Here is a 12,266-nt window from a genome sequence, read left to right as displayed (position 1 = left end):
GGATGGATGGATCCCCAGATGGGCCACCCACAGGCACTCCCAATAAATATAAATAGCACAGTCAAAATAAAATCCCAGGGTAAAAAGGAGACTATCCCGCTTTAACCCTGGGTATAGTCTGGGCAAAGGGTATCCCTTGGGCTGTTGCACCTCCAGTCAATGCAGGGTTGAGTAATATAGTTGGGCTTCTGAGGAGTATTCCATATTGTGAAACTCTAAAGAGAACCGTCTGTACTGAGGCCGTCTTCATCAGCACACCCATTGACAAAGTGATCCGGCTCCCTCACTTTGTTTTTCTCAACAGTAACAATACACACCGGCAAATATTCCTGCTGCTGTTGCCACATATGAATCAGCAGAGGTCCTACAGAGACCACAGACCCACACGGTCTAATGAGAGCAGCAAAGAGCCTGAAGCTGCTCATTTACTTCCACTCATCCAAGCGGCGCACATATTCCTGTCCTGAGGCTTGCCTGGTGACAAGGCAACCAACACATAAATACTCTAAACCACTTCACAGTGGCCCATCTTTTATTCAGGACCTCCTTGCCTCCCATGCTGACAAATAAATTTAATAAAACACTAATTTTAACAAATTACCAGTGTCCACAGGCCGCTACTCAAACAATGATCTCCCTGTAGTGTGGATATCACGCCCGTGGTGCTCCCATTCATACTGGTGTTGATCGATCACAGTGCTACAGCTGCATTATAACTGTGTTGGAATGAAAAATAGCGAATAATTTCTGATCATCGCATGTGGTGTTTGGTGTGCCTTTTAAATTTATTTACTTGTTAAATGAATGGCTCACCTTTCGACCCAGCTCTTGTAGCTGGGGATGTCCTTGGCGTAAAGCAGCTTGTTGGAGGGTGAGTCCTTCCCAAGGCGGTGTTCTGAGGTGGAGCAAGAGTCCATAAAGGTCTGGGCCACTACGGACAGACAGGCATCTGTGATGCTGCTCTTGTGGATGTCGAACACAAACTGGGGGTTCTTGATCACATTCACCCAGAAACGCAGAGGTAGGCTGCAAAAATCAGGACAAAAACAAAAAAAACAGTTTGGTATTTTGGCAACCATTCTCCTTCCAAACAGGCTTCCCTAAAATTAATATTAGAGCAGAAACACCCCTTAGTTATAAAGCATAATGAAAAAGATTAAGATAAATAAATACAGTGATCATATGATATTAGTCAGAGAATTAATTATTTGGAAAAGACTGTGAAGACTGGCCATGGGTGCTGCCATTTTTCATGGCAAAGCGATGGTTACTATCATCATCTGAAGAAATGAGAACAACTTAGATCCAAATCCATGTATGATTAAAGCCAGTGATATCATTTAAATATCTATTCCTCTTTCTAATATCATCCTCATGTTCACTATCACTTTTACTCTGCAAGTTGCATTAGGGGCGTGGCTGCTTTGTCTTATTGAAGAGCATTTTCTAACAAATAACTAATAATTTTTGTGATTAATTAGCTGATCAGATCATCTAACACGTGTTTGTGAGTCAGTATTTGCATCGATGTAATTTTGGATGCTAATTCCATTAGCATTTTTCAACTAGTAGCTTGATGACAGAGTTAATCCATGTTTGCTGAGGAAATAAGTGGGGTCATAATTTTTAATACCCACACCAAAGCAAAACCTATATGAGAACCACCGCTTACCCCCCCACCACCCTAAAAAAAGATTTAATCACAGAGGTTAGCCTGTTAGCTGAGCTTATCGCCCCAGCAAACACGTCCAAATTGGCCTCATGTGGGTTCCACATGGGCGGCCCAAATAGGGTCAATGCAGTTTTGTCTGAGGGCTCCACCTGGGGCCCAGGTGGTTGGAGGTGGGTCCAGTTTGCTACCCACATGGGGCTCAATGGGGCTAGCCCAAGTCCACCTCCAACCAACTCGGCCCCAGGTGGAGCCATTAGACAAAACTGCATTGACCCCATTTGGGCTGCCCATGTGGAACCCACATGGGGACAATGTGGATGTGTTTGCTGGGGCTAATGCTTAAGATGAAGGTGTGTCCAGGCTTCATTGGTCTTGCCCAGGTCTTACCCATGCTCCTCCTCTTTACTCGTATATGGATTGGCCTGACACGCACACACACACACACACGTTAGGTGCTTTATATATGTAGATGATTTTATTATTTAAAAGGATGTTGCTACTGATATCATTATTAGTATGGCACCCATTGTTAAGTACACTACCTAATGTCACGATTGGCGCCCAACCCTAACAAGTTTTGAGCTTGAAATTCCTCACTTGCCTCCAGTATAACTTCAACGCCATGATATCCCTCTTTATCTTGCGATAATCATGGCAGTTTGTTATTGGATGCCATACAAAAGTGGCAGAATATGGGACCATATCAATAACCTCTTCATTTAAAAAAGTGTGAAAACAACACTGTTAGGTCTGCGATTTCACCTGGCCGTGCAAACAGACCAACAAAGAGCACAAAGGAAAACAACAGCCTGCGTGCAGCTGAAGCGCTCTGAGATTAAGTCCCCAAATTACTGTTTTTATATTTGTTGCAGCCAGCCATCAAGCAGACATGAGCGTATTACAGCCGATCAGGGAGATGAGGATTCATTCACGTTACAACGCGAGTACACACACACGCTGTTGCGTATGTGCTCTATTTGATGTGTGTGCTCAATTCAGCAAGGCCTTTATCTTTAAAAGCAGGCGGTAGCCGCATCTCATTTTTCCTGTGGTGTCTGTATGTCCTCACCGGGGGCCTCACAGGCACACAGTTCATATAGGATTGTTTGTCCAAGTGGATCCTATTTTGTGCCTGTCCAGAATAATAAAAATATACAACTCTGTTTATTCGCTTGTCTTGTTTCAGCCAAAATGGGTAGATATAGGGCCAGTTTTATCCATGTGTTGCAACCAAAGGGCTCAGGTGGCATTAGAAAAAAGAAAAGCTGAGTGTTACTCGGATCTCTGTTTTTACAATTCTAGAGCTACGTGTTTCAGCTGATGCGGCACAAACCAATCAGGACAAACGCTGCAGGCCGGCCCGCCTGTGGGCTTTCCGCATGGTGTACAACATCAAAGGATGAAGATCCAAAAATACAAATGCAATAATTTAAATACCACCGGTGTGCTACTATACTGTCCCAGCGAGCATTTATCCGTGCACAGCAATCTCATGTGCAATCTGACAAAAGAGGATTTGCAGTTGGAGGGAAGAAAAACGTTGCATTATGACTTCAGAATTAATCTAAGCAACGAATCTAGCAGGATTAGGTGCAGGGATCAAAGGGATATTAACACCACTGCTGCGCTGCCTTGATTGCCGACAATCGACCCCACAGCTGTCCTGTGCCGTTAGACTGGGACAGCCACGGCAGTCCCCAACATGACTCATCACGCACTGAAAAAGATGACTGATAACGTCTTTAAATCATCTACTGTGTAGGCGCAGATTAGAGGGCTGTTTGAGCAGGAAGCTGTGCAGGACAATCCAAGACTAAAACGCTCTCTTAAGACCAAGCTTCTACATTTTACCTTCTCATTCCTGGATTAAAATAGCACTACATTTGGCTTAATCTAGTTTAGAATGATCTGCTTTCAAAAGATGCAGATTAGTGGTAGACCAGGAGTAAATTAAGGTTTGGAGGCAGATTTAAGTTAATCCTCAGATTGTTTTGCAGTAGACACAGTGTGGATTACCTGGACTTCATCATTGAACAACCAGCACCATCAACCAGACCACTGCTTAACAGCAGGAGCAACTTCAGGTTTCTAAATAGTTTCAGAATACCACAAGTCAAAGTACTGCAAATTATTTCAGTTTTGGAACTGAGGATTTCATCTTTTACACAAAGATGGTGGTGCATGTGACACATTTCAATGTGAACCAGAGGGTTTATGTGATCCAGCAATATTTAAATATAGCAAGTAGAAACCAGTGTGTGTGACTCACTCAAAGTTCAAAAAATCTATGACATATAAAGTGACATAGTACTTGCAATCAAAGTTCTCAAGAACACAGAAATTATGAAATAATCCAAAAATAATATTTTCTAGTAATCTAGTAATTTAAACCCTTGGTAACACATCTGGGAGAAACTGAATCTTGGTTGCTATGGATGGTTACTGACACAACTGGATTCTAAAGTGTCTTCCACAGAATATGCTGAAAGTGTGAAATCAAAGTTCTCAAAATAGATTTTCCCACAAAATCACTACAAATTACTGCTCACTCGGGGAGGAGGAGTAACAGGAAGGCAGAGGATGAGAAGGAGAGGAACAGTAATAGCCAGTAAACCAGTATTGATCAGTATGTCTGGTATTTATATTCAGGGGTGCACATAACTGGTACTCATTGTGCTCATGTGTGCTAAACATCATTGATGCACAGCAAAGAAGGGAAACACTTTTCCTACAATCTGTCATTGCTTTCCTCTAATGAAGTACTTCCCTTGTGTTTTTTTTTTTTTTTGCTGTGCATCATGTATTTTTTGTTTATATTTGTGTATTTATATTTATATGAGCAAATTTGATTATACTGTCACTTTTGATACTCTGTGTGCTTCTTACCCTGTGTGCTGTTATACAATGCTGCTGGAACCTCAATTTCCCTGAGGGAGTCTTCCCAAGGGATCAAGAAAGTTCTAGCTAACAAACTTAATACTATGTATCATCCCTATGGTCTGTTTGAGGCCATATCAAAACTATAACCAGAAGCACAGAATGGTCTCGCCTGCCGCCTAACTTGCTCAGTCCCTATTATAATAGAGTTTTATTTTAAAAAAAGTAAGCATCAACAGAAGTTAGTTTTATTTGCACTCATCACAGGGCCATAACTGAATCATATGCTTCAGTGAATGTGAAAACTGTGTTCCATAAAATATTAAAGTTATAGTCAATGTTGATGTTTGTTTATTTGTTTTTTTGTCAAAAATCAGACTTTTACCCCCAAAATACATGTGGGTGTATAGGATAATAACAATGCATCATCTTGTAATCATCCAGACAAAAGATGCTGCCGCATATAGAATCTCTATGTCCACACTTAGTGAAACTACAGTGCCTGGAAAAAACTTTGAGGAAGGGTGAACACGCATAACAACGATGATGACAGACGGATCATTCATTAAACAGACTCGCACAACATTGCATGTGAGTCAAAAATGCAATACTTTTTAAAATTAAGAGGGACTAGGGGCAGCATGGTGGCTCACAGCGAGGAGGTCTGGGGGTCGAGGGCTGTGGCTGTCTGCTGCCCCTAGTGGTTGAATTAAAAAAATTAACACCTTATTACTCCCTTCTTGCAGCCTGGTGAAGCTTCAGGCCGTTCACAAGCACACGATTCAAATTCAGGATGTCTCAATAACTGAACTCATTAAGTCTGGCCGTTTTCCTGCTGTGAGCTAAACTTTAAAGTTGAGGGTTTATTAAGGTGATGGACCCGTCCACGTCACCTCGACCCCACTGCAAAGTCAAGCACACCCGCTTCTGGGCGTTAGCATTCCTGCTGCACAGCTTGTCGGCTCGAGAACATTACAGGTGAGGGTATAAGGGAGAGTAAGATGCTGGTAGAACCCTGGAGGGGTAAAAATTGGTATCTGTATCTCAGGGCTGATGGGCTGCAGTTAATGGCGTGTATGATGATGATAGGCTTGGTGGGTTTAATGGGATAGGGGCCCAGCGTGGGATGAGTATTGGCGTTATTATTCACTACCATCAAACATAATAAAGGCTTTTGTTGCAGCAAAGATTGCTTTCTTTTGAGACGATTAGAGGGTTACGGGTAAGCACGCGCACTGAGAAAAGACTGGCAATGTGTGTTTCACACAGAGAAGATATCTTCAGTGGCATCAGTGCAGACTGTTGGGTGCCAAACTAAGTGATTTTTGCGAGGGAATGTGATAATAAATTGCTATTCATTCACAGCTCTCTAGTGAGAGCCCGTTCCATTAAAAGTCTAATGTAAGAGCGACCCGTAGCGCTCTTACAAAACGCTTAACGCACACTGTAAATGGGCCAAAAACACAAATACAGGAAATTATCAAAAGAGGCCTGTTGAGTAAATATTTCTCATCCTTCCTTAGCGTCTCCCCGTCCATTCTTCCTTCCATCTCCACGTTGGTGTCATCACTTTCATCCTCCTATCGCTACGGTCCTCCTGGGCTTCGGGCTGAGTGATGCATGCTGGGATCTTTGGCAGAGGCCAGAAGGCTAATGAGATATTAGTGTGTGTTTAACTCCCTCGGAATTCACTTCCCCGTCTTCACCATTTGATTTCTCTCTTTCGTCATTTTGTTGCACTGCTGCTTATTTAACCTCTTAAGGTGCACTGACGCGGGTCGCTGTGGTCTAAATTAATCGGCTGATATTAATTTAGGAATGGATTTCCTTCATCTGGGAGCATGCATTTGTCACTGCGATGATTTCCGCAGCGACTGGAATTTTTTTTTGGCCCATTTGTCCATGATAATATATTGAGAGTCTTGGCTGCCAGTTGGATTAGCCCCTTGTGGATGGCTTTAATGAAGATTACACCCCCCTGTGGTTAATGGATATTAGGATGGGAAGACAAGTGTGGTGAAGCTTGGCACTCACAAAGGCCAAAAGCATAGCAAGTCTATATGAAATGTGTTCACGTCTGCTGCTTTATCTGAATTCTATGAAACAATCAAGCAGAAGGAACTTGCCAAACTCCAAAAACTAGACCACACACTCACCAGTTGCTCTTCCATGTATGCCGGACATGTGGATCGTGAATGTTGTGCTTGTCAGCTTGCTCGTCCAGGAAGTCGAACATGTACTTGATAGCCAGTGGCAGAGCGCTCCCTCGATGGGCAGTGCTGAAGATGGTCTCAAACAGGTCATCCACAAACTTCTGTAATGTGCCCTAAAGAAGACAGTGAGACAGGAAATTAATCTAATCTCTCATAAACTGTATATCTAGTTAGATAATTACACTTTGTAAGTGTGAAGCGAAAACTGAGCAACTATACCGTGTATGGAAGACTGGAGGACGCGACCAACACAAATACACATACAGACAGTGTGTTTTGAGGATTATTCAAAAAAATGTCAACACACATTTATGAAACTTCATAGGCAGGTGTGGTACAGTCCAAGAAAGAAGCCACTAATGTTTGGTGCAGAACAGATTCAGCCTTTGTGTACAGTGGTAGCATGTGTGCAGGTGTTGTTTTTGGTCCATCTGTGTGTGGACAAAATGTTTTATTTTGTTTTTAACACAATTTGGAACAAATTTGGTGAAATGATTGAGGGTCATCCAAGGACAAAGTAATTTGATTTTGATTAAAAACAAAAAAAAAAGGAAAAAAAAGTGAAAAACAAGAATCACAGGCTAAGGTCAAAATCTGGGCCCAGTGCTAGCATTATGATTTGTCCCATTTGGGACTGTGCTCCATTTACTGTGCAATTTTGGTTCCATTTAGCGTGCACATTTGGTTCCATATGTTTCGTACCATTGAACGCTGCGACAACTGTGAGTGCAAACTCGCAGCGACAGCACTTAGCAGCTTATTGATGCTGCTCATTCTTCTAACACACACACATGCACACACACACACACACACACACACACACACACACACACACACACACACACACACACACACACAAAACAAATCCAGCCTTAAGCCGTCTGGACACATTTGCAGTATTCGGTGGGACGTATCTACCTAAAGTAGAACCACTGTTGGATGATGACCTCGACAAATTTCAGTTGTGAATTTTCGCTAAACTTAGAAAAGTGTACATGAAGAAGTCCGTGCACAGCATGAGCTATAGGCTACATCGTCAGGAATGTTTTTGAACTATTTGACTGTTTTGCAAGTTGAATGAGAACAATTTTGGATTGGACTGGCCTGCTATTTAAAATTTGTGTTTGACTGTTTGGAACCTATTGACATCAAAGGACCAGTGACGCACACCAAAATAAGTCCCTTTTCTCTTGTCTATAAATTAATAAAACATCAAATGAATAGGATCTATTTAGGTGTTATATAAAAAAATAATGAATGCTTTTTTCATTTGTTCAATGGAAAGAATATTTCATACCTCATGCAATATTCTTACCATTGCACTCATAAACATTTATTGTTTTTAAAAAAATACATATATAGTACATTGTTGCAGTTTACTTCTATTATTAGCATGAGTTCTTTTATTATGCTTATTATTTATTATTATGGGGCTTGCAGGGATGGTGACCAAGTGGTTAGTGTGCTTGGTTTTAGTGCAGAAGGTTCCTGGTTCAATCCCCATCCCTGCCACATTTTTTCAAGTAATGTAATGTGGAGTTGCATCAGGAAGGACATCTGGAGTAAAACTTCAACATGCAGATGCACCTTGGATCTGCTGTGGCACCCAGAGTGAAAACAAGGGATCAACCGAAGGGAGTTACTTAATTTTGTTTTGCTTCGATTCCTGGAAAAGTCCTATATAAATAGTTATTTTCAGGATATAATTTGCCGTACCAGTTAAAAGTTTGGACACACAATTGAAGAGTAGTGTTGATATCACTGAAGCAGTATTACCACACACAGAGAGCAACAGTGAAGCAGGCGAAGCAAAGATAAACATGTTCCCGATGGCTACATAATTCCAGTACTGGCCTTGTAAATCTATCTGGAACAAAGTGACTCCACCAATCCTTATCATGCCACTGTCATGTCAGTTGCATCGTAGTTATCTTAAAGTAGACAGGTCTCCACTACCCTCCAAATGATGTAAATTGAAGTTGCAAATTGAATGTGGAGGCATGACCAAACTTTTGACTATTACTAGTGTATACACTGGAGTACAAGGTGTACAACCTCCCAAACTAGTTAAAAAAGAAATCTGTGATTTATACTCCAGAAAATACAGTATATAACTATACAGTATATAACTAATCAATCCTGTAACTTTTCCACCCATGAAGGTAATATTTGTAGATCCCACACACAGAGCTGAATTCTGTGTCAATTGACTGTTTATTACAATGAAACATTAGTAATAAAAAATAGTTCAAGCGAGATCACTGTGTAGGTTCTGGAACATTCTCATGCTGCATTAGTTGTAAAACAGCTAACTATTCATCTGCAGAGGAATGGTCTATTTGAAGAGTTTCAGTCAGGTTTTAGAATTCATCATAGTACAGAAACAGCATTAGTGAAGGTTACAAATGATCTTCTTATGGCCTCGGACAGTGGACTCATCTCTGTGCTTGTTCTGATAGACCTCAGTGCTGCTTTTGATACTGTTGACCATAAACTTTTATTACAGAGATTAGAACATGCCATAGGTATTAAAGGCACTGCGCTGCGGTGGTTTGAATCATATTTGTCTAATAGATTACAATTTGTTCATGTAAATGGGGAATCTTCTTCACAGACTAAAGTTAATTATGGAGTTCCACAAGGTTCTGTGCTAGGACCAATTTTATTCACTTTATACATGCTTCCCTTAGGCAGTATTATTAGACGGTATTGTTTAAATTTTCATTGTTAAGCAGATGATACCCAGCTTTATCTATCCATGAAGCCAGAGGACACACACCAATTAGCTAAACTGCAGGATTGTCTTACAGACATAAAGACATGGATGACCTCTAATTTCCTGCTTTTAAACTCAGATAAAACTGAAGTTATTGTACTTGGCCCCACAAATCTTAGAAACATGGTGTCTAATCAGATCCTTACTCTGGATGGCATTACCCTGACCTCTAGTAATACTGTGAGAAATCTTGGAGTCATTTTTGATCAGGATATGTCATTCAAAGCGCATATTAATCAAATATGTAGGACTGCTTTTTTGCATTTACGCAATATCTCTAAAATTAGAAAGGTCTTGTCTCAGAGTGACGCTGAAAAACTAATTCATGCATTTATTTCCTCTAGGCTGGACTATTGTAATTCATTATTATCAGGTTGTCCTAAAAGTTCCCTAAAAAGCCTTCAGTTAATTCAAAATGCTGCAGCTAGAGTACTAACGGGGACTAGAAGGAGAGAGCATATCTCACCCATATTGGCCTCTCTTCATTGGCTTCCTGTTAACTCTAGAATAGAATTTAAAATTCTTCTTCTTACTTATAAGGTTTTGAATAATCAGGTCCCATCTTATCTTAGGGACCTCGTAGTACCATATCACCCCAATAGAGCGCTTAGCTCTCAGACTGCAGGCTTACTTGTAGTTCCTAGGGTTTGTAAGAGTAGAATGGGAGGCAGAGCCTTCAGCTTTCAGGCTCCTCTCCTGTGGAACCAGCTCCCAATTCAGATCAGGGAGACAGACACCCTCTCTACTTTTAAGATTAGGCTTAAAACTTTCCTTTTTGCTAAAGCTTATAGTTAGGGCTGGATCAGGTGACCCTGAACCATCCCTTAGTTATGCTGCTATAGACGTAGACTGCTGGGGGGTTCCCATGATGCACTGTTTCTTTCTCTTTTGCTCTGTATGCACCACTCTGCATTTAATCATTAGTGATCGATCTCTGCTCCCCTCCACAGCATGTCTTTTTCCTGGTTCTCTCCCTCAGCCCCAACCAGTCCCAGCAGAAGACTGCCCCTCCCTGAGCCTGGTTCTGCTGGAGGTTTCTTCCTGTTAAAAGGGAGTTTTTCCTTCCCACTGTAGCCAAGTGCTTGCTCACAGGGGGTCGTTTTGACCGTTGGGGTTTTACATAATTATTGTATGGCCTTGCCTTACAATATAAGGCGCCTTGGGGCAACTGTTTGTTGTGATTTGGCGCTATATAAAAAAAAGATTGATTGATTGATTGATTGATTAGTAAAGAGCCTTGTGTACGTGTGTCTGCCCTGTCTGTGTCTTTATCTTTATAGGTTTATATTCAGTCCTCTGTCCTTCCTGTGTAGACGATTATCTGTAATTTTCCCCGTGCCCCTTTCAGTGTTCAGTGTGTCTCCCCCCTGGTCTGTCGTCCGTATGGGTCCCAATGGTAGATGTCCTCTGTCTATGCTTGTGGTCTGTCCGTCTATCGTCTTTGTGTTTAGTCCTCCCTTCTGTCCTCTGTCCCAGTCTTTGTGGGTTCTGTCAATAGGGCTATGATATGTTCTGTGGGTTTGCATGTGTAGTTCCTCTGTTTGACACTGTGTTCACTTCGTAGTTCCATGTTGGTTTCTGTTGTCGTTCTTTGAGGTAGTTCTGGTTATTGTTTAGTTCTTGTTATTTTTGCCTCCTCCCTGATGTGTTAGTCTCCATGCCAGTTTTCCACTGTTGCACTGAGTTTTCTTTTTGAGTTCTGTGTTTATTTTTGTATTCTGTAGTTTTTCGATCTGAATTTTGGTTTTGTGATTTTTCTTTCTGGTTTTTCTGGTTACGGTCATGTTTTGTTCTACTTGAGATGTCTCTTTAGTTCCAATCACCTTTTGTTGTTAGTTGTCACTTGACATTTGACCCTCTCACACACCTGTCCTCCATTTTGTTCATCAGTTTGAGTTGGTTTTTAAGTAGCGCCTGTTTCCTTGTTCATTTGCTGGTTCCTTTACGTTCGTCACATTGTTCACGTTTGGACTTCCTGGCCATGTTTTGTTTGTACTCGTTTTTCACATTCTTTGATGTCACCGGTTTGGACTGTTTGTCACCTTGAGAACATTAAACATCTTGGTTTTTGCAACTACCATTTTGGGTCATTACTGCCTGAAAATTGGGTTTATTTTTGACTTTGCTAAGACATAACACTTTGTAATTGTTGCACATTCACCAACAGGCCAAAAAAAAAAAAAAAAGGATCAGACATGAAAGTTTGTGTTTTACAACATACAGTCATATATATTTGAATAGATTCACATGGTGCTACAGCATTTAAATACCATATCTGGAGCACAGATTTCTATACCGGGGCATTTTGCAGGAATCTGGTGCAGATCTCGTGTAAGTTTGTGCTTTACGCCATTTGGTCTGCGGTGTCTGTGCGTCTGCCTCCTATCTCAAGGACCTGGACCCTAAATCTCCTTTGCAGCTTTGATGGGGGAAATTGTTATTTCACAGCTGACTTTTAATAATATCTGGGAACAGGAGGCGCATCTCCTAAGCCTCTTTGTGCTGCAGGATTAGCTCCCACACTGCACCATTGACCCTAATTTGATTTAATGTTGGTGACTTGAAGAAGGATGAGGAGGAGAGAGAGAGGAGAGAGATGGAGTGAGAGAATCTAATCCTCTTGTAAAGAATGAGCTGATGGCATGCACAGGAACAGGAAGGAAAACGCAAGAACGAGGAATGGAAATGAAACGACAGAGGCTTCCTATCAGGAAAAGAGGCCATTGAG

At 41.4% G+C, this 12,266-nt stretch overlaps 1 protein-coding gene and 1 long non-coding RNA gene across 2 annotated transcripts in view; one reads left to right on the top strand and one right to left on the bottom strand.

Moving 5' to 3' along the window:
- plxna4 (plexin A4) overlaps positions 1-12,266 on the bottom strand; it is a 658,913-nt gene that overhangs the window by 12,052 nt on the left and 634,595 nt on the right. The window contains exons 29-30 of the mRNA XM_034163939.1: positions 6,706-6,875; positions 814-1,026 (exon numbers count right to left, since the gene is read on the bottom strand). Of these exons, the coding sequence (XP_034019830.1) occupies positions 814-1,026; positions 6,706-6,875 (383 nt within the window). The remainder of the gene's footprint in view (positions 1-813; positions 1,027-6,705; positions 6,876-12,266) is intronic.
- LOC117504477 overlaps positions 1-12,266 on the top strand; it is a 757,689-nt gene that overhangs the window by 480,174 nt on the left and 265,249 nt on the right. The window lies entirely within an intron of this gene.

This window comes from Thalassophryne amazonica, chromosome 22 (assembly GCF_902500255.1).
Source record: "Thalassophryne amazonica chromosome 22, fThaAma1.1, whole genome shotgun sequence".
In the NCBI taxonomy this organism is placed as follows: domain Eukaryota; kingdom Metazoa; phylum Chordata; class Actinopteri; order Batrachoidiformes; family Batrachoididae; genus Thalassophryne; species Thalassophryne amazonica.
Note: the sequence above shows the minus strand (reverse complement) of the source record. Positions and strands in the feature narration are given on the sequence as shown.